Raw genomic sequence first — 19,992 nt, forward strand, 5'->3', positions numbered from 1 at the left:
GATGAGATGGTAATTGAGGTAACGGAGATGACGACTTACCAGGCAAAAAATCATATTTTTTTTTTGTCGGGGTGCATTTCATTTCAAAAGGATCATAATGTGTTTTATTGGGTCATCTGGTGCAATAGTATGATCCTATAGTATTATGGCATACTCCTCCGCAGATGCCTGGTTTTAGGCACTCATCAATATCTGCAGCAACATCATACTTTAGTGATACAGAAATTAACAAAATGAAGACGATACCAACTGTCGAGACTTCAATGTTTCTTCAGATAACTAGAAATCTCCATGTTTAGGTGCCGTTCCAGCTCTCAGTAGTTTTTTTCTCCTTTGCGATGAGCCTAGTTTGGTTTGTAAGTTTGATAGTTTGTTTCTCACTAGCCCTTTCAGTTTTTTTCCCCTTTTCCATGGTTGTAAGACTCTGTATTTTTTCCCACTCTCTCTTAATGAGACGTGCTATGCACATTCTCGAAAAAAAGAGAAATCTCCATGTTAATTGGAGAGGAGAGCAATAAAATAAAGGAAATTTTATGCAAACTAGTTTATGGAAAGTTTTTGTTTTCATCAGTAATCCACAGTGAATTTCAGTTTGTCACTGTTCTTCCTAAAACGCGGACCCAAGCCCAGATTTGTCAGTGAGAAAACCTATTGCACGGCTGGAAAAGAACACCATGTAGTGGCAAAAACATAAATTGCATGTAAATAATTAAAGACAGAAAACAGTTCTATTCTCGCATCCATTGTCTTATTCCCGTACGTTAGTGATAGTAGAAACGCGTCATGTTTCAGGCATTGTTCAGTGAAGTATGACAAAAGTCAAAATAAGGAAGAAAAAAAAAGATTCTACCTCTGCGGAAAGCCTAATAGTTTAAGAGATCTGACATGCAAGAGTTAGTACTGAGTTGTGAGTATTTTCTCTTCAGTAGCTTAATGATTTTTCAGGCATGGACTTGATTCATGCATCATATAACACTATCTCCGAAGAATGTTATAAACTTGAAAATGTCAGAAAAATTACGACCTAGAGCATAATATGAATCTCCAAGACCAAACGATAAAGATCTCTATTGTTGAGAATGGTTAGGATAAATAATGATCTCCAAGACCAAACGATAAAGATCACTATTGTCGAGAATGCGCGCGCGCACAGACACACACGCAGAGAGGGAGGGAGGGAGGGAGCGAACCTTGACAGCCATTCGATGTATATGGATTCCCATTAAAGCCTGGCATACATTTGCCTCCTGACAGGTCAGATTGGCAGCAGCCCATTGCACAGAGGATGGTTCCCCCGAACCGATATAGCCCTTGTTTACTTGAGGTCCGAATTGGCCTTTGTACAGTAATTGGGCCACCTTTTGGGAGTTTTCAAGTAAACGGGCTGCTAAAGTTGGGTCCAAATTCGGCCTATGGATGTCCCGATTTCGGCCCAAACTTCGACACCTATTACCACCGGCCGCGCGCAGAACCCTAGCACCGCCCCCAGTCCCTCTCCCTCTCCCCCTGCGCCGCTTTCCGATCCCCTGCTGCTCTCCCTCTCCCCCGCCGCTCGCCCTAACCCCGCCGCTCTCCCCCTCCCCCGCGGCGGTCGCCCCCTCCCCCGCCACTCTCCGTCTCCCCCGCCGCTCACCTCGCCGCCTGCGCTCGAATAGAGCACTGCAGCACCAGATCTAGGACGTTCTCCGTCGGATCCACCGCGGCCTGTCCCGGATCCACCGTTCTTGACCCCGTCCGCGGCGATGGACGACTTCAACGGCGACGGGAACGGCTCGGAGTTCCTCCCGGGCGGGTCCGGGTACCCCGGGGCCTTCAACGCCAGTGGATCCAGAGTCCCCGCGGCCTTCCTCTCCGGTGGATCCGGCCCGCCCGCGGGCTTCACAGCGGGCGGATCCAGAGTCCCCGCGGGCTTCGTCGCCGGCGGATCCGGGAACCCCCCAGCCTTCACCGCCGGCGAATCCGGCAACCCCGCCGCCTCCAACAGCGGGGGATACGGCGATTCTTCGGGGGTGGACTTCGGCAGTGCCCCCGAGCACGATGGCGGCCACCGCACAAGGACCTTCTTCTCCCTGGCGCCGCCGGGCGCAGGGACCGGATCCTACAACCCCTACTCCTCCGGGCCGCATCACATGTCGTCGTCCACCGTGCCCACCCCAAGCCACCTGGGCATGTCGGGCCTGAACCTCAACGCCTCCTCCGGGTGGGCGCACATGGACGACTACGAAGGCATCCTTCGCTCCGGCCACCAAGGCGCAACAGGCGGCAGCAGCCGGGCCCCCCGTCCCCGCTGAGAGGCTTCCGGCAGCGGTGGTCAGGCCGCGGCTCCCGGGCGTCGGCAACGGCGACCTACAGCCACGGGCCGCGGTTCCCTGCGTCGAGGCGCGGCTGAAGCAGTTGACGGCGACAACACTTCGGTACTTGCTACCTGTCCCCCTCTTTCCTTCCATGATCTGGTCAACTGGTTTGCATGAAATGTGTAGGATAGTCATGTGTGTAGGATAGTCATGGTTAATGTCAATAGGAGTTCATGCATTCCTGTTTTAATTACATTGTGCACAGATTGCATTGTTGTTTCATGCATTGCTGTTTCAATTACATTGTGCACAGACTGAGCCAACCAGGGCCAAGTGGACCAAAGAGGACACTCAGTTGTTTTGTGAGCTTTACTGCCAGCAGATTGACTTGGGTAACTGCAAGAACGGGAACATGAGCAAGTGGGGCTGGATAGATGTTAGGGATAAGTTCCTAGAGGCCACTGGGAAGTTTAGAAACAGCGAGCAGTTTGGTTACAAGTACAGGCAGTTGAAGTCGATGTGGACATTCATCGACCATCTTCGCACCAAGTGCACAGGCTTGGGGCACAGAGAAGATGGCTCTGTTGTTGCTTCTGACAAGTGGTGGGAGGAGAAGACAAGGGTAACTAATCTGTCAAGCCTCATTGTGTAATTACAATAGATGTGTACTACCTTCTGAAGTTTATGTGTGGGTTGTATTTGCATTGCAGGGGCACGCCGACTGGTATGAGTTGAAGGATGGATGGCCAGAATACATTGACCAGATGGACTGGATGTTCAGTGGGGTTGCAGTGACTGGAGAGACCTCCTTTGTTCCAGGGGTCAACCGGCAGATTAGCTTCATCTCTAGTGGCGAGGAAGATGACGCTGAAGCTGACGGTGGCACCCCTCTAAGCTGTGCGACCCCAGTCAGCACTGGGAGCAAGAGGAGCACCAGCAGCTTGCGCAGCACAGCTACAAGCCCCACCAAGAAGAACAAGGGCAGCACACCTCGCAACCAGACAAATGTGAAGTCGTCTTATGATACAATGATAGCTGTATTGGAAAGGGCGGTGGTCGATAACAAAAAGGGCATTGATGAGGTACTAGAGAAGAGGAAAGAAGAAAGGGAGGCTAGGCAGGCACAGCAGGAACAATCAAGGGAGGCTATGCTGGCCCAGCTGCAACAAGCAAGGGAAGTTAGGATGGCACAGCAGGTTCATGGAATGGATGGTAAGAAAGAAGAGAAAGAAGAAAGGCGTGCTAGGAAAGAAGAACAGAAACAAGTTACAGATGCAGCAAAAGAGCTTGGAGTGCACCTCATGGACGGACATCTATGGAATGGTGTGGTCAAGATCTGCATGCATGACGATCTACGCAACATCTTCCTGTGCACACCTGATGAAGCAAGGCTATCCATGATCAAGCAATATGCTGCTACGGTCTAATACCAGACCCTAACATCCATGCATTGTTTAGTTATTGTCCCTTTAGTACTGTTGGCATGATGGCCTGTCTTTTGTGTGTGATGGTCATGGCGTGTAGGTCATTTCAGTTGTTGTGGTCATTATTTAAGCTGTGATGATGAACTATGAGGAACTATGTCAGCACATGTTTAATTACAAGAATGGTTCTTTCCTTTAGTAATGTTTATTATTATTTCTGAAAATGATTGCCTCTGTGTGAGATGAATGAGTGTTTGAATGGAGGTAGCAGGCTTTAGTAATGTTGCTACAAACTGAATTGAACTGACTGTGCCTGTCTTGTTTCCAATACCCAGGATGTTGAACCTTCTGATGCTACAGAAGATGATGGGTCAGAAGGTCAAGCTGCACAAGATGAAGCCGTCGAAGATGATGCTGCACAACCTGCTGCTGCAGAAGAAGAAGCCGCAGAAGATGAAGCCTTACTACATCTTGCCTTCCTAGATGAAGACTTCGAAGATGAATGTTCAGAAGATGAATTTGACGAAGTGCTAGAACTTTACAACAGCTGGTGGGACGACTGGTTGTCCATGGCTTGTCAACACGGTATGTATGCCTATGATATTCATGTGGACAAGTATTGCAATAGGCGGTCGTATAGGAATCCAGTCTTGACTGGGGAGCAATGGGTACTGAACAAGCTTGACAATGATTCAGCCTGCTACAATATGTTTAGGATGACCCCACACATGTTTCATAGGCTACATGATTTGTTGACATCTCAGTATGGTCTTAGAACATCTAACAAAACCAGCACTATTGAGGCTCTAGGATTGTTCCTTTGGATATGTGGGGCACCGCAATCAGTTAGGCAAGCAGAGGATAGATTCGAGAGATCACTAGCCACTGTCCATAGACTATTTTACAAAGTCCTCAATAGTCTAGTAGACTTATCTGCCGACATAATTAAACCTCGTGACCCACACTTTAGATCAATGCATCCTAGGCTGCAAAACAATCGGTTCTACCCTGAATTCAAGGGTTGCATAGGAGCAATAGATGGCACTCACATCCCTGTTGTTGTGCCTAGTGGAAAGTTTATGCAGCACATGTGTAGGAAGGGCAAGATAACCCAGAATGTCATGGCTGCCTGTGACTTTGATATGGTCTTTACTTTTGTCCTTGCTGGGTGGCCGGGTTCAGTTCATGACATGAGGGTGTTTGACGATGCAATGACAACTTACAGAGACCACTTCCCAATGCCACCTAGAGGTACACAGCCCTGTTTCCCACTCATTACTGTTTTCTAATTGCACTATCGTAAACTTACAGGTATGTACTCTTCATATAGACAAATACTACTTGGTGGACTCGGGGTATGCAAACCGAACCGGCTTCCTGGCTCCGTACCGGCAGGCCAAGTATCACATCCAAGACTTCCAAAACGCGCCCGAACCTCATACGGTATGAAGGAGATATTCAACTTCGCACATTCATCTCTTAGAAATGTGATTGAAAGGGTGTTTGGAGTGTTGAAAATGAAGTGGCGCATATTGTTGGACATCCCGGCCTATCCACCTAAAACACAGACAATGATAATATGTGCATGCATGGCGTTGCACAACTTTATTAGGATTAATGGTGACTTTGATAGTCACTTTGGTATAGTAGACAACAACATAAATTATGTGCCTGTTGAAGGCACTCAGGATTAGCCACATACAATTCCTGCGCCACAGAGCGCGGACATGGCAAGCATGAATGCATTCCGAGACATGCTTGCTGAACATTTGTTTGCTAGGTCTTGAATAATTTGTGATTGAGGACATGTCATTGTTGATGTACTTTGTCATTCCATGTAACAGTTTTCGATCTTGTTACTGTACCGGGTTGTGACTGTAATAATTTGGAACGGTGTTGTGACTGTAATAATTTGTTGATGTACTTGAGATATTTTCGTTGAAGGTTTGCTGTTGAAAATGCGATTGTGTTCTCCCCCTGAGCTGTTCATGCGTTTTTTGCATGTGTGCATGCATGGGCCATGCATAGATGTGCTGGGTTTAAATGCTCAAACAGTGAACTCCAAAGTTTCTGAAATTGGGAGCAACAAAATTCTGTACAAAGGCACAAATTCAGGCCAAACAGTAACTCCCAAGTTGGGAGGTCCCAACTTGAGCAAGTAAACAAGGGCATAGAGGGGGTTCCTTTGGTCCAGATCGGGCGTGGGCTGAAGATTCATGGACTCTGTCGTCCTCATCAGTCGTCAGGCGGGTGCGGGTGGCCGTCATGCTGGAGGCCGGACGGCGAGTGTTCGCCGGTCGACGGCGCGGGATACCTCACCGCTTCATCGTTGCAAGACATGCTCGCCCGAAAAGTAGGCCCGGGCAGGGAGATTGGCCGGCCGGCTGGCTTCGGCAGCTGCGCGAGGTGGCCGGCCGTCGGCAAGCACTTCAAATATGAGCTCAGCAGCAGGGCGAACCATGAAGCTAGAAAAAGGCCAAGCAGACGAGCGTCTCCAAAGATCTCAAATCACGAATCACGGCCGGGTTAGGGGATGCGATCGAGAAAAAATGCGTTGGATTAGGGAGAAATTAAAGGCCGAGTTCGATTTTATTTTGGGAAGAGGGAGGACTCCAATCGGACCGAATGGAGAATCGGACATGTGTCATCACCAAGGAACGTGCAAAGAGTCATTGGCAGTTGGCACTGCCGGCGCGGCGGCGGTGGCTACACACTGACCGGAGAAGTCGACTCCGGTACGGGCGCGCGGCCACCACCTCGAGGAGAGCCGAATTCCTCGGGTGCTGGGGCGCCCTTACTTTCAGTTGCGCTCGGCAAGCCACGTGCCTTGGAGTGCGGTGGCGCCGGTGCCGTCGCCGCTCCATCGCCGTCCGCACGCGCGGCCCGTGGCTACATCTTCAATCGGCGGCGAACAGCATCCCCGAACGAACTATGGCCACGGGCGCCAAGTGTGGGGCGGTGCGTGAACCTGGCGGAAGCAATGCCCGGACGCGACCTCGCCGGTCCCGATGCCGCCGCTGGCGAAATATTTTCAGGAAGACCCCTGGATCGCGATTAAAATTTACGCATAACCCCCTAATTTGGATCGCGATCAATACTTGTGATCCGATTATTTGCAATTAGAACCCTAGATTTTGCATATAGCTCCCTGGTTGCGTTCCTCTGCTTACGGCTTACCACCGTCTTCCCCGGCGGAATCGAGCAGCCCCGTCGCCCCGTCCCGGCTACCAGTCCCTCGCTCAATCAAGGCCGCACCGGAGCTGCAGCCATGCGGGCAGGCCGAAAAAGCGGCGGCGAGCGTCCGCCGGCCGACGGCGCGGGAGACCTCCGCTGCATCGTTCAAGCTCGCCCGATCAGTAGGCTCGGGCAGGGAGACTGGCCGGCCAGCTGTCTTCGGCAGCTGTGCGCGGTGGCTGCCGGCTCGAGCCACGTCGCCGTCTTCGCCGCCGGCGCCCACCTGCCTCCTGCTCCAGGTTTGCAACTAATAGCGCAGGTCCCAGCGAACGATGGATCGGAGAGCATGTTTTGCCGCATGTTCATGGTTCAGAGTTGAGAGACTGCAGTAGCATTGCAGCATCAGACAACTCCTAATTTCAGTGGAAATTAATTTAAAAATCAAACCTCCTCTGCGTATGGAAGTTCATCGTTACTCTGTTTCAGAGTTGAGATTAGCCATGCATTCAAGCATCAGGCGCTCCTATTTTCAGTAGTAGAAGTTAAATTAGATTCAAACCATGTTTATTGCTGCCGTTTGTGTTGAGATCGATGATGGATCTTTGTGCCTGAATCTACAGACTTATGCTGGAAGGAACAGACTGTTACTTTGCAACTTCCTCTGCCTATATGAAAGTTACTGAACCGAATGCGATTAACAGCTTGCGAAAACGAAGTGAATTCATGCACAATCTACGTATCTATTGTTTGGAGAGACAAGTATTGCACTGATCTTTTTACCTGCCGATGTTTACTGCTAAAGGCCATTCAGTGGATGTTCTTGCCCATCAAGTACTCCTGACACTGCAGCTGAACAGCGAGCACTGCAGCAAACTCCGTGTTCGACGACGCGATGCCACGCTGTGCGGGGGAACTCCGGGTCTCCGGCGCCTACGCCACGCTCGCACGGCAGCCGCGCCACGTTCTGCTCTCTCGGGGGAAAGGCCGGCCTGCCCGGGAGTGCACCGGCGGCGGAGCCGTCGCCGCGCCACCGCCGCCTCCATGGCCGCGCGCAGCGCGGGCGCGGCCGAGCGTGGGGCCGGGGGCTACATCAGATGATCACTGCCGTTTGCGTTGAGGCTGGTGATGGATCTTGTGCCTGAATCTACAGATGTAGTGCTGCGAGTACATCAGACCAGGAACCTTCAGATTTCAGGGATCGGTAAGACAAATTGCAGAAACTGACAGCGGGTAGTAAGACAAATTGCAGAAACAGATTTGTTATACCTCTAAAGTTTTTGTTTTTTCATTTTGGGTACACGCACTCTGCGCAGTTCAGTTAAACGGCAACTACATATGCAGAGCACTAGAGCTACGCTAGTGTTAGTTGGAGTGTCATTCAAGAAGGCACTTGGCCGCAAATTGAGGTGAGCATGGCTCGGCCTTTTTTTTCCATTCCAAAGTGATGTCATCAAAACAATAACGTGTGATGTTCTTTGGCAAAAAAAAAAGGAAAGGATTCACGTGACAGTTTGAAAAAGGCAGCGATTCGGCATAATCCGGTATGCAAATTCAAATTGCCAATTGGTTTGAAGCGCGGGGACCAGTACGGACTTTTAAATAGTGAAAACAAAGAGCAAATTTGAATATGAACCTAGACTTCAAGGCTGAGGCCGGCCGGCCGCCGGCAGGCGTGCTCATGCACATTCCTGATCGTTGGTCCTTCGCCAGGCAAAGCAGCGAACACGGAACACCTGGTGCCCGACCGCCGGCGACAAGCCTAACGAGGCAGCAAGCGAGCGAAGACGATGCCATTGGGGTCAGCCGTGTGTCGCGTGTGTACCTTCCCTGTGCGGACGCGCTGCGCGCGGCCATGGAGGCGAGTGCGTGGCGAAGACGAAGGCGAACGTTATCCCGGCGTGCGCGCGCCACCTGAGTCACGTGGCGTCACGGCGGCGCACGCGAGCAGGGTTAGGTGATGGCGCGTGGCACCACAGCGCGCACAGGTTAGATGCGCGCGTCGACGGGCGACACCGGGTACAGCCGCATGGACTCTGCGATGGCGTCGTGGAGGTCGTAGCGCATGTCGCGCATCGGCGTATGCGATGCATGCAGCCGGTCCAATCTGAACGGAGACGCGTCCTCTCGTCGCTCGCGGCGAAGCTCGACAGGACGCAGGAAGTCGACGCTTACTGGCAGGCCGGCGCGGCTGTGCTCCGGCGAGCCACGGCATGCAGCGGAGGTGGCGTTGCTGCGACGACCAGGGTCCAGGGGACGGGTGGACGGTATTTCAAATACCGTCCGCCCCCTGGGTCACTTTATGCCGTTGGATCGAGCACGTGCGGTCCGGATCGGGCGAGGTCTGCACAGGCAGGGGCACGGTCGTCCTGGTTAGTCGTCAGGCAGGCGCGATGCTGGAGGCCGGACGGGGACGGCGGCGGCACGGCGGGTGTGCTCGGGCTCGGCGGCGAGTGACCGCCGGTCGACGACGCGGCGAGACCTTGCCGGCCGCTTCATCGTTTGAGAGAAGCTGGCCCGATCAGGTCTGGGCAAAGCGTGTCCATGGCCCCGGGCACGGAGATGGCCAGCCAGCCGGCTCCGCCAGATTGCCGCACGCGGCCGCCGTCTCGAACCACGTCGCCGTTTTCGCCGGCGGCGACCTGCCTCCTTGTCCAAGCTTGCAACGCAGGGTCCAGGGCGATGGATCAGAGAATGTGGCAGCCTGACAGACAGCAGCAAAGACAGAGTGTTTTGCATGTACGTAGTTCAGAGTTTGGGATTGGCTGCACTGCAGCATCAGACACTTCAAATTTCAGTAAAAGCTATATTAAGCCATACTTATCGCTACCTTTTTGCGTTGAGGCCGATGATGGATCATCTTTGTGCCTGAATCCACAGTTGTAGTACCAGGGCAGGATGTCAAAACTTGCTGCGAGAAATGCAGTCCAGGAACACAGAGCCTTCAGATTTGAGATCATAGACTGTTAACACAAATCAGAGCAACTGACAGTGGGTGGTAACATCTCAAGAAAAGACAGTAAAATACATTGTGCTCGCAGCCTCGCACTAGTGCAGCAGGAGATGGCGGAATTTGTGAATTTGCAGGACTTGGTCCAAACTGTCCAGCTAAATGATCAGGAAGATGACAGGATATTTTGGAAATGGACGACAAATGGAAAATACACGTCCAAATCAGCGTATCAAGCACAGCTGAAAGGAATGTACTGTTCATTTTCCAGCAATAGCATTTGGACTGCACATGTGGAAAATAAACACAGGAGAAAGGGTATTAACAGCGGACAAGATGATGCAAAAAACTGGGAGTGTGAACCAACATGCAAGCTTTGTGACCAAGAAAACGAAACGGCTCTGCACTTGTGCCTCACCTGCTCCTATGGATGTTGGTGTCCAACTGGACGGGAAGGAAGGTTCCCATTCCTGGAGATGGGTATGAATCAACCGAGCAATGGTGGACACAAACAATGGCCAATATCAGTAGGAAGCAGCGGAGATCATTGGCGGCCTACTGCATCATAACGGCATGGAATATATGGAATGAGCGCAACAGGAGGATCTTTGAAAATAAATTCCTATCGCCTATGCAGCTGCTTCTTCGCATTCAGGAGGACATAAACATCAGGAAGCAAGCGTGCGGGAAGCCTGGGTTGGAATAGAGTCTCTTTAGTTTTTTTTCATGAATGAGTCATTTGAGCCTGTATCTTTTTATATATCATCGACTTAACTGTAACCGCAAACTTCTACCTCCTTATATGAATTAGCAGCACTCCTGCTCCTTTTCAAAAAAAAATTCGTTTTCCATTTTGTGTACAGTCATGAGTTAAACGGCAACTGCAACTGTGTGCAAACAATGTTGTTGTCACGAGGATACAAATGCGAGCGGTTGTTTGGTTTCCCGGAAATTTGCGACAGCGGATTTATATTTGTTGATGCGCATATGCATGCCATCCTGAGATCACGAGGAAGGATGACAGGGCCGGCGACACTCTCTTCTCTCCAGAACTTGTGAGGTGAGCAAGCAGATCCGTTGGTAGACCCGATGCCGGCCGACCAAAGTGGCCTCCCGCTGCACGAAGGGCTGACGTCAAGTACATGCCGCCCCTGGCCTTCCCGCTGTACCAAAGGGCTGACGACCCCAGGCCTGGTCCTTGCTTGCTCTGGCCGATGAATCCGCTGCCGATCTTGTTTGTCTGAATCTTGACAGCGATGCACCGGCGAGAGTGGTCAGTGGTCACAGCGTGAGCAGCCAACCCTCGTCTCAGCCATACGAATTCCTGCCCCACCTATCCATCCATCAAGTTATCAGGATCGGCCTGAATGTTGCTACAGTCCCGGTGGCTTTTCTCCTTTTTTGATTCTCTAGTGATGGAGCCTCAGATTTGCGCGTGCTACCCTGTATCACTTTGTCTGAATGGACAGGCGGCAACCTCCGCGACACTACAGTTTACAGCACGTGTCGTATTTTTTTTTTTTGGAACTAGCTTCTTCATTCATTCAGAATCCAGATTACAATCCTCTTGTTCTTGTAGAGGTCGCAACAAGAAGCTAGGGGGTTCTCTATCCAAACTTCAGTACTACTAGAACTAGCATGCTTAGCACAAACATGGGCGACAACATTAGACGATGAACCATATTAAAAGAGGTAAAAGACGTCACGACTTCCTGAATCTCACGCAAAATCGTTGCAATCTCCGATCTGTGGTTGTGTTCGGCCAGTCCTCCAGCTCTGAAGAAAACTGAGGGCAACAACCACGGAATGCTGGAACTGCAGGTAAATATTTGACACGACGAGCACAGTCACGGCTTCATATCATAACAGTCACGCCGTCCAACCACCTGGCGAGAATCAGAACCACAATGCCACACAGCAAATCACAACCAACCAGATCAGGCATCTCATTCTTTCCAACTAAACCACCTGTAGGGAACTATCAAAACGATGAGCCGCCAAGATGCTTTGCTCTCTGCCAGCAATCTGTCGACCGCTGAAGGGCCAGAAGAGCTAGCTGAAGCACGTAAAAGGACCGACAAAAAATGCAGGAAAAAAAAGTCAGTGACTCAGTTCGCAAAGAATGAGAATTGCAGTAGACTGCAGCAAGGAACACAGAAGCGGGACAAAACATGAAACTATTATTTCCAAAGACGCAAAGCTCATCTATGCAACCAAACCGACTAAACACAGCAAAATTACAACCGAACCGTTCATATTCTTCACAACCAGAAACTAAACTCAGGTCCCATATTAGCAACTTCGTTACATGAAGGTAGCAAGCAGGTAGGAAAAGCAAAAGGCAACTCATGTCCCAACTTAGCATGAATCCTGGCGTCCGGAGGCACACCATTTCACATTTTATTCTCTGCATAGACAAGCAGCGGGGCCGTTCCACGACCGCAAAGGCCACGGGAAGGAACCATGGAGCGGAGATGACGCTCTACTGGGTCTTGAACATGTGGCGGATCAGGTCAACAACGCGGTTGCTGTAGCCCCACTCGTTGTCGTACCAGGAGACGAGCTTGACGAAGTTGTCGTTCAGAGCGATTCCAGCCTTGGCGTCGAAGATGCTCGACCTAAGTGGAAACAATGAAACAGGAAAAAAAATGAATAACACAGCACAGGAACAAAACAACATTCACTAGAATTCATCGTAGCACTATAGTGGTGTGCCCTAGAATATCCGCTGGTTCCTAGAACTTGGAGGACCCAAAGCAAATTTCGTGTACCTGCTGTCACCAGTGAAGTCAGTGGAAACCAAATCCTCGTCCGTGTAACCCATGATACCCTTGAGTGGCCCCTCAGACGCAGCCCTGTAAAACAATAACAATCAAATTAACAACATTTCACAAATCCCCAACCAAGAAGAATGCAAGATACATGGACTCCATGTCAAACATGGCAACAGATTATCATTCCAGACAAGAAATGTAAATACATTGATAAATTAATTTAAAACAATAAACAAGAGACTTACTTGATAGCCTTCTTAATGTCCTCATAGGAGGCACCCTTCTGGAGTCTAACGGTGAGGTCAACAACTGACACATCCACGGTGGGAACACGGAAGGACATACCAGTGAGCTTGCCGTTCAATTCAGGAAGAACCTTACCAACAGCCTGCAGTAAATTAATATACAAGTTAGATGCAGAATCACAATTAAACTTATAAGAATATAGAATGGTTGCCAACTTTACACTAAGCAGAACCAAAGTTAATAATGAAGCCTTTTAACACATGATTCCAAGGTATTTGCATGCTCATTGATGTGATTTAGGCTCAGATACATAAATTAGTTCACAAAGCTATGTATAAACCCAAAACAGAGAAATAAGCTATCAAGTTTCTATCACAAATTATCAGCTAGCCTAGCAGGTCAAAACAGTTTGCACAAACAAAAGACTACAGAAGAACTAGGAAATACAGGCTCACTGTATACAACATTGTGAGTTTGTCATATACCTTGGCAGCACCAGTGCTGCTGGGAATGATGTTAAAGCTGGCAGCCCTTCCACCTCTCCAGTCCTTGGCTGAGGGTCCATCAACAGTCTTCTGGGTGGCTGAGAGACAAGCATCATTCTGTCATTTAAGCCAACTACAAGTATCTTCTCAATCCTAGGAGGAAAGACGGCTCAACAGACAACTCACCAGTGATGGCATGAACAGTGGTCATCAAACCCTCAACAATACCAAAGTTGTCATTAATAACCTGTTTTATGAAGTTAGACATCATTAATAACCCATCTACATCAGAAGAGCAGAAACAACTAAAAAATGGCTCAAAGAAGAGACAACACACCTTAGCGAGGGGAGCAAGGCAATTTGTGGTGCAGCTAGCATTGGAGACAATGTTAATATCTGAGGTGTACTTGTCCTCATTGACACCAACAACAAACATAGGTGCATCTTTGCTTGGGGCAGAGATAATAACCTTCTTGGCACCACCCTATTATTCAAAAGCAAAATGCATGTGTTAGAATCATCCAGTTGAAACTTCGAGAAGAATGCTGCGCTTATGTGGAACAGGGTAAGTTACACAGCTCACAATAACAAAAAGCGCAGATACGGTGTAGACAGTACATGCATGTATTAGATCCTAATCATGACGACACTACCTTGTTTAGCTTCCCAGATGTATAGAAGAGTCCAATAACTCTGCTTATAACAAAACTAATGGACATTAAACAAACTGGTAACACTGGACAGTCTTTATAGAATAGAAGAGTGTATTTCAAATCTGTCAGGTTATTAAAGCATATCAGAATCAAATGACCAATTCAATTGGAAGGAAGAAGCTACCACTAAACACAGCTGCGAAGAAAATTTACTACTGAAAATTAAGACACCATTTTTTAAGCCCAACAACTAAGTGGACCATCACTTAATTTGTTCCCCGCATGTATACAATCATACCAAATTCATGCATTCAGGAACTAGGGAGAACAAAATACATTAACTGCATGCATTCTAACCAGCAATAGGATTATGTGGCAGCAATTATACCTTCAAGTGAGCCGCAGCCTTGTCCTTGTCAGTGAAGACACCAGTGGACTCCACGACATACTCGGCGCCAGCCTCAGCCCATGGGATCTCCTCAGGGTTCCTTTTATATTACAGCGGTTTAAACATTAGTTCACAACGTGAACACAGAAGCTCAATCCATCACTGAAAGCAGTAACAGGGGATGTACCTGATGCCAAAGACAGTGACCGGCTTCTCGCTGAAGAGAAGGGTCTTGGTGTCCTTGATCTTGATGTCGCTGTGCTTCCACTGGCCGTGCACGGTGTCGTACTTGAACATGTAGGTCTGCACGAGACAGGAAGCGCATAAATCATGAGCACAGCACTCAAAATTCACAATTCAGTACACTAGCAAAAACTAAACACAGAGCTAAGCACTAAATCTCAAGGTGTACATGCCCACAAAACTAAGCACCAAGCGAAGCACTAAATCTGAAGCTGTAGACACCCACTGACAGGATAAATAAAATATTATAATTAAGCAACATGACCAACAAATCCCCCCAGATCCATGGAACCTCAGTAAAGAATTGTAGTCAAACAACTCCGGAAGCCCACGATTAACAGCATCAAGCACGCTTCCTCACGAATCGGCGCTGAACCCACCACAAAACCCCCCATAAACCACCAGATCTACGCACGACAGCGAACGAAACCAACAGATCGAGGCGTGTACCATGTATTCGGTGGTGATGAAGGGGTCGTTGACGGCGACGAGCTCGACATCCTCGCTCTGGAGGGCGACCCTGGCAACAAGCCTGCCGATTCTTCCGAAACCTGAGCCAAATCACACAAACAAAAACCAACTCAGATCAGTCCAGATTCAACCACGCAGAGACCAAACAAGCACGTAGAGTTAGGCTGGCGGGTACAAACTCACCGTTGATTCCGATCTTAATCTTGCCTGCGCATCCGCAAATCCACCCAGCAAAAACGAGAAAAGAAAACAAGTCAGCAAAGCCCGTCCAGGCTAGATCCGAGTACGAAGCATAAGAGAACAGCAATTAGACGGGGAGATCCGGGTCAGGAGCGAGCAATTACCCATGGCGAGAGGGGGTGCTGCGAGGCCGACGACGACGAGACGGGGAGGAGGGTGTGAGGAGATGCGAGAGGAGGAGAAGGGAAGTGTCTAGAAGCGGATAGGGTGAGGTGGGGAGGGGTTTAAGCGGCCGCGCCATTATAAAGGCTAGAGAGCGAGGGGAAGAGAAAAGGCAAATTAATTTTTTATATACATTTATTAATCAAAGGAAAGGAGAGAGCGAAATGCAACTTGGGAAAGTGCCGTCGGGGGAAATTCTAAAAAAATGGGCGCCAATAATTCTTGGATGGAATGAGGTGCGTGAGGTGGTGACCTGTCCAACCCGCCCGACTTTCTCCAGAAGGCTTCGGGAAGGTGGAAGGCCAGATGACGTGCAGGCCCGGTCACCGAAGAGGCCCACGTGTCATTGGTAAGGACGGGGGCGGGGAGGGGTGGACGCGCGTGGATAGTGGCGCAAGCAGAAGAGGAGGAGGAAAGGCATGTTTCCTCTTTATTCTTTTCTTGGGGAACAATAATGGCGGTAAAGAAACCCCAACTTGAGAAAACAAAAATGGTTCGGAGGAAAAGAAAAGGAGCAATAGTGGTGGCCCTGCTTCGGCCGCCGTGAACGTGTCGGTAAGCGGCTAGGCCTACGTGGCGGCGATCGGTCGATCGGGGCTCGGTCTGGCCGGACGGAAAGCGGCCGGCGGCGCACGGGGAGTGTTTGGCCGGGACGGCGACCGGCGACGGCGAAGGAGCCGCCCGTCTGGTCGTGTTTGTCCGACGCCAACGGCATCGAATCCACGAGTCCGCTTTGGTACGTGGAATCCCACTTTTTTAGTTTTGGTGGCCTTTCGATGCTTCCATTTGCTTTGCCGCACCAATTTAAAATTCATCTTTCTAATGATAAGGTTTTGCATAATCGTAGTGTTCGTTTCAAAAATTTTTTTCTTTTTTGCAGTACTGCAGGCTTACTCAGCATGGCCGTATCGGTGCTCACTCCATTCGACGTGTACACGTATCCTTACACGTATACGAATTACGTGTAGAGCACACGTGTTCCACCCTTGCCAGTTGCCAAGGGCATTTTGTTTTGGGGTGGAGACAGCTAGGAGCGGTGACAGTCCACGTGAAAGCGACGGCCAGGTGCGGTGCCCACGGCGGATCTCCGCCGCGCCGGGCGTCCCGTGCCCTGACGGCGAGCGGCGGCGTGGGGTCCCCGGCGGGCACCCTGCATGCGCGGCAGGCGGATATGCCACCCCTGGCTGTAGAGATAATCTCGAGACTGCCACGGCGAATATGCTCCACACATTCTTTCCCACCCCTTCCAGACGCTTCGGTCACTCGAGTCCCCGGCTGCCAGAGCGGGAGCGGGAGCAGCCGCTCGCGTGGTGGTCATCGTCATCGAGCACGACGCGGACCCGAGTTTGGAAGACGTCGGCGTCAGGGCGCGTCAGGTTCCGGACGCAGCCGACGGCCGCGGGTTTCAAATCCCACCGGCGGCGGTCAGTTCCGGTACCGCCGGCCGGTCGGCCGTCTTTGCGTCCGCCGCCGCGTACGGCACCCTCTTTTCGTTTCTACAACCAAGTTTGTCAAGCTTCTGCACCGGCGCTTTGGAAATTCGCGTGCGACCAGAAGCGTTCGGGCGTGTCAAGAACGAAAGGGGAAAGAGGAGGTTGCATGGTCTGGTCAGCTTGTTCTAGGTGCATCGCATGAACGGAAAGGCAGAAATCGGAATCTTTTCATCTTTTTTCCGCAATCTGTGCAGTGCAGCAGCTTCGACGTTTTCTTTTTCGCTGTCAGTCAGTGTCTCGCTACGATGCATTTTTTTTTCCAACGAGTGTTTTCGTTAAACTACTACCAATAATTTCTTGATCAATGTAGCTTGATGTCATGCCGGCGTAAGAAGTCACGAGCGACGACAGTGGAAGGTGCCGCTGTTTGACAAAAAATAAAGTACTTAAAAGTGTTTGCTAGCGTTTGTTGCAGACTTCAAGGCTGATTACGTATGCAAATACCGGTATTACCCCTTACTACTATTAAACCTCAGTAGTTGTTGTTGTTGTTGTTGTTTGAGAGGATTAAACCTCATTAGTTTAGGCCGAAGGAAGCTCCGAGTCTTCTGGTGTCCCCTTAAAAAAGGCGCATCATGGTGCCATCTGAGGATGAAAAGCTTGATCCAGATAGATTTCAGGCCCACTCCGGATGAACGCTGAAATTTGCTGGGCTATGGCCTATGGGCCTCACACATTAGCAAAGCCCAAGAAAACCAGTCATCTGTATATTTTATATAATGGAAAACTCTTACGAAACCTAACCAATTCGGAAAGACGGAGCAAATTAGCATTTTGCTTAGCGCTTGATGCGTTTGCACTTTAACTTATTTGATTTGACTTAGGCCACGTTCATACCCACATTCTGTGTATACGTGCTCCACCATGGGTTGTAACACTATTAGGTCTACTCAGGAAATTTAAAATAGATGTTATTAAGTTCTGAAGGAAACTCAAGTGCATGGTTTACGAAATTTGGTGCGCCATGGCCCTGATACATTAGCAAAGCCATTAAGTACATATTGAAATGCGCAGGCCTCAGATCTCTTTCAAACAAAATTTCAGACTTCAGCTGTAATGAAAGCTCCAGAACAACTTAAACCACCGATGAGTCTAAGGAAACCTAAGAATTTATGCATGCAAATAGTTTGGATTTCTGATTTATAAATCTCTAAAAGCTTGAAACAATAAATTACCCGGCCTAAAGAAACATTAGCTTTTCACCAGATTATTGCTGCTAGCTGCTGTCCTTCTGATCAACCTCTCGTATGCGGATATGCCATTGGTCATTACAGAATACCAGGCACAAGCGCTAAAGGAATTAGCATTTGCTTAGCGCCTTAGTGGTAGGAGCCCGCCGACGCACTGCGCGAACGCGTCCTGGGTCGCCGCGTGGTTCTCGATGAAGGAGAATGTGCCACCCGTGACCTCCGAGATGCCGTGCATGGCCGCCGCGTCGTGGTCGGTGCCGAACCCGAACGCGTGCATCGGCTCGCACCGGTCGCCGCCGGCGGCCGTCGAGCACCTTGGCGGCCTCGTCGAGGCCGCCGCGGATGTTGGTGCATCCGTCCGCGACGAGGGTCTCCACGGCGCGCGTCGGAGTCGAAGGCGACGACGCTGAGGCGGTCGCCGGCGCCGAGGTTGTCGATGACGAACCCCATGGCGCGTTTCACCAGCGCCAGCTTCTCGCCCGACATGCTGGTGCTGACGTCGAGCACCGTGACGAGGTCCAGCGGCGCTCTCGCCGACGCGGCCTCGGCGGCGGCGGCCACCGCCGCGGGCGCTTTGGCGTGCACCAGCACCGCGAACCCGTCGCGCCCCGCCGCCATGGAGAGCGCCGGGTACTCGCAGTACGTCTTGAGCACCAGCAGCCCTCCGCCCGTCGCGGCGTTGCGGTTGCCGCCGCCACTGATCTCGGCGTGCGCGGGCGGCGGCTCCACCGGCTCGTCGTCGTCGTACGATGAGCCGCCGCCGCCGGCGGCGGCGGGCGTGTCGCTCCAGCGCGCGCCGCAGACGGGGCAGACGGCGCTACCCGGGGCGCAGCGGAGGTGGAAGGTGTGGGAGCACTCGGCCGTGAAGATGGCCTGGCCGTGGCCCATACCACCGAAGCAGACGGGGCGGCAGCGGCTGCAGGGCATGCCCATCCCCGTTCCCATCACCGTGGCCGCCATGGCTGAAAGCGTGCAAGCTACGCGCTGAAACCGCAGTGGATTGATCTGTTCGCCGACCCAGCAGATAAAGCTTATATACGAGATACAGCCGCGCACATGTACGTCCTGCGATCGGCAGACAGAAATAAGGGAAGGCAGCTGGGACGCAGGAGCATCCGAGGGGAGAGACGAGAGAAACGTAGCTAAGTTTGCACGCGGTTACACAGTGACAACTACTGATCTGACTACATGCTTATGTGCCTTACAGTACACAAAGTGACGCAAATAAAGAAGCCAACTAGTTACTGCTTTGATCCCGTCGCGGTGGTGCAGACGGCGAGGCAGGCGAGGTAGAAGATGGCCGAGTCCGCGGCGTCGCCCCGGCCGTCGCCGCCGGAGCAGAGGTAGCCGCGCTTGAAGCGGCGGCGGCCCTGCTGCTCGCTGCACCGCAGCACCTGCGCCTTGATCGCCATGATCGCGTCGCGCCTCCCCTTGTCCTTCCTCGCCGTCTCCGTGGCTGCTTGCTCGCTCGCGGCAGAGCCGCCATGCCTGACGACCCTCTGCACCATTTCCCCGCGTGGCCTCTGGATATGGATTTGGACACCGTTGGTATATTCTTTACCTGAGCCTGATGGTTGTGTGGGGGGTCGACGTCTTTTATAGCAGAAGCAGAACACAAGGTAGGCAGTCCTCAAGAATGAAGGACGACCAGCAAGGAGTAGGGCCGTGGCAACCGTTATGGCATCAGTGCTATATTTAATGATCGTATTGTCCATAGATCTCAATTTGAGAGGACGACAACAAGTAGGACGATGCGATTTAAAAATATGAAAAGTTATTCCATCCTAAATTACATGTCGTTTTAGATT

The 19,992-nt window shown here is 50.9% G+C and overlaps 3 protein-coding genes and 1 long non-coding RNA gene across 6 annotated transcripts in view; all 4 read right to left on the minus strand.

Annotated features, from left to right (window-relative positions):
• LOC105914550 (wall-associated receptor kinase 3-like) overlaps positions 1-412 on the minus strand; it is a 32,933-nt gene extending 32,521 nt beyond the window's left edge. Inside the window, exon 1 of the mRNA XM_012846776.1 lies at positions 382-412. Within this exon, the coding sequence (XP_012702230.1) occupies positions 382-412 (31 nt within the window). The remainder of the gene's footprint in view (positions 1-381) is intronic.
• Positions 413-7,501: 7,089 nt separating this feature from the next.
• On the minus strand, positions 7,502-10,650 carry LOC111257575. 3 transcript variants are annotated; one of them, XR_002678078.1, is made up of 3 exons: positions 9,720-10,650; positions 8,159-9,593; positions 7,502-8,050 (listed from the first exon to the last, which is right to left on the minus strand). It is a non-coding gene; the product is annotated as an uncharacterized LOC111257575 (long non-coding RNA). The 3 variants fall into 3 exon arrangements; XR_002678079.1 differs by lacking the exon at positions 7,502-8,050 and having other exon boundaries at positions 9,247-9,593; positions 9,720-10,124; positions 10,258-10,650; XR_002678080.1 differs by lacking the exon at positions 8,159-9,593.
• Positions 10,651-12,001: 1,351 nt separating this feature from the next.
• LOC101768835 (glyceraldehyde-3-phosphate dehydrogenase 2, cytosolic) lies at positions 12,002-15,591 on the minus strand. Its single transcript, XM_004972916.4, has 11 exons — positions 15,444-15,591; positions 15,283-15,306; positions 15,079-15,179; positions 14,573-14,688; positions 14,386-14,485; positions 13,682-13,828; positions 13,531-13,591; positions 13,345-13,442; positions 12,859-13,001; positions 12,611-12,694; positions 12,002-12,457 (listed from the first exon to the last, which is right to left on the minus strand). The coding sequence occupies exons 1-11, from the start codon at positions 15,445-15,447 to the stop codon at positions 12,322-12,324; spliced, it is 1,014 nt and encodes a 337-aa protein (XP_004972973.1). The 5' UTR covers positions 15,448-15,591; the 3' UTR covers positions 12,002-12,321.
• A 2,356-nt stretch (positions 15,592-17,947) lies between these two features.
• Positions 17,948-19,726, minus strand: LOC111257587. The gene is made up of 2 exons (XM_022827431.1): positions 19,430-19,726; positions 17,948-19,249 (listed from the first exon to the last, which is right to left on the minus strand). Exon 2 carries the CDS (start codon positions 19,142-19,144, stop codon positions 18,314-18,316), a length of 831 nt encoding a protein of 276 aa, XP_022683166.1. The 5' UTR covers positions 19,145-19,249; positions 19,430-19,726; the 3' UTR covers positions 17,948-18,313.
• Positions 19,727-19,992: the final 266 nt, after the last annotated feature.

Source organism: Setaria italica, chromosome VI, assembly GCF_000263155.2.
Source record: "Setaria italica strain Yugu1 chromosome VI, Setaria_italica_v2.0, whole genome shotgun sequence".
Classification (NCBI taxonomy): Eukaryota; Viridiplantae; Streptophyta; class Magnoliopsida; order Poales; family Poaceae; genus Setaria; species Setaria italica.

Bases quoted from the DNA above. Each gene is read 5' to 3' on its own strand.
- LOC101768835 (XM_004972916.4), bottom strand. The intron at 13,592-13,681 runs GTGTGTTGTCTC...TTCATAAAACAG, and splicing joins GCCTTGCTCCCCTCGCTAAG to GTTATTAATGACAACTTTGG. The intron at 12,458-12,610 runs GTACACGAAATT...GTTTCCACTTAG, and splicing joins GACTTCACTGGTGACAGCAG to GTCGAGCATCTTCGACGCCA.
- LOC111257587 (XM_022827431.1), bottom strand. From the start codon at position 19,144: ATGGCGGCCACGGTGATGGGAACGGGGATGGGCATGCCCTGCAGCCGC.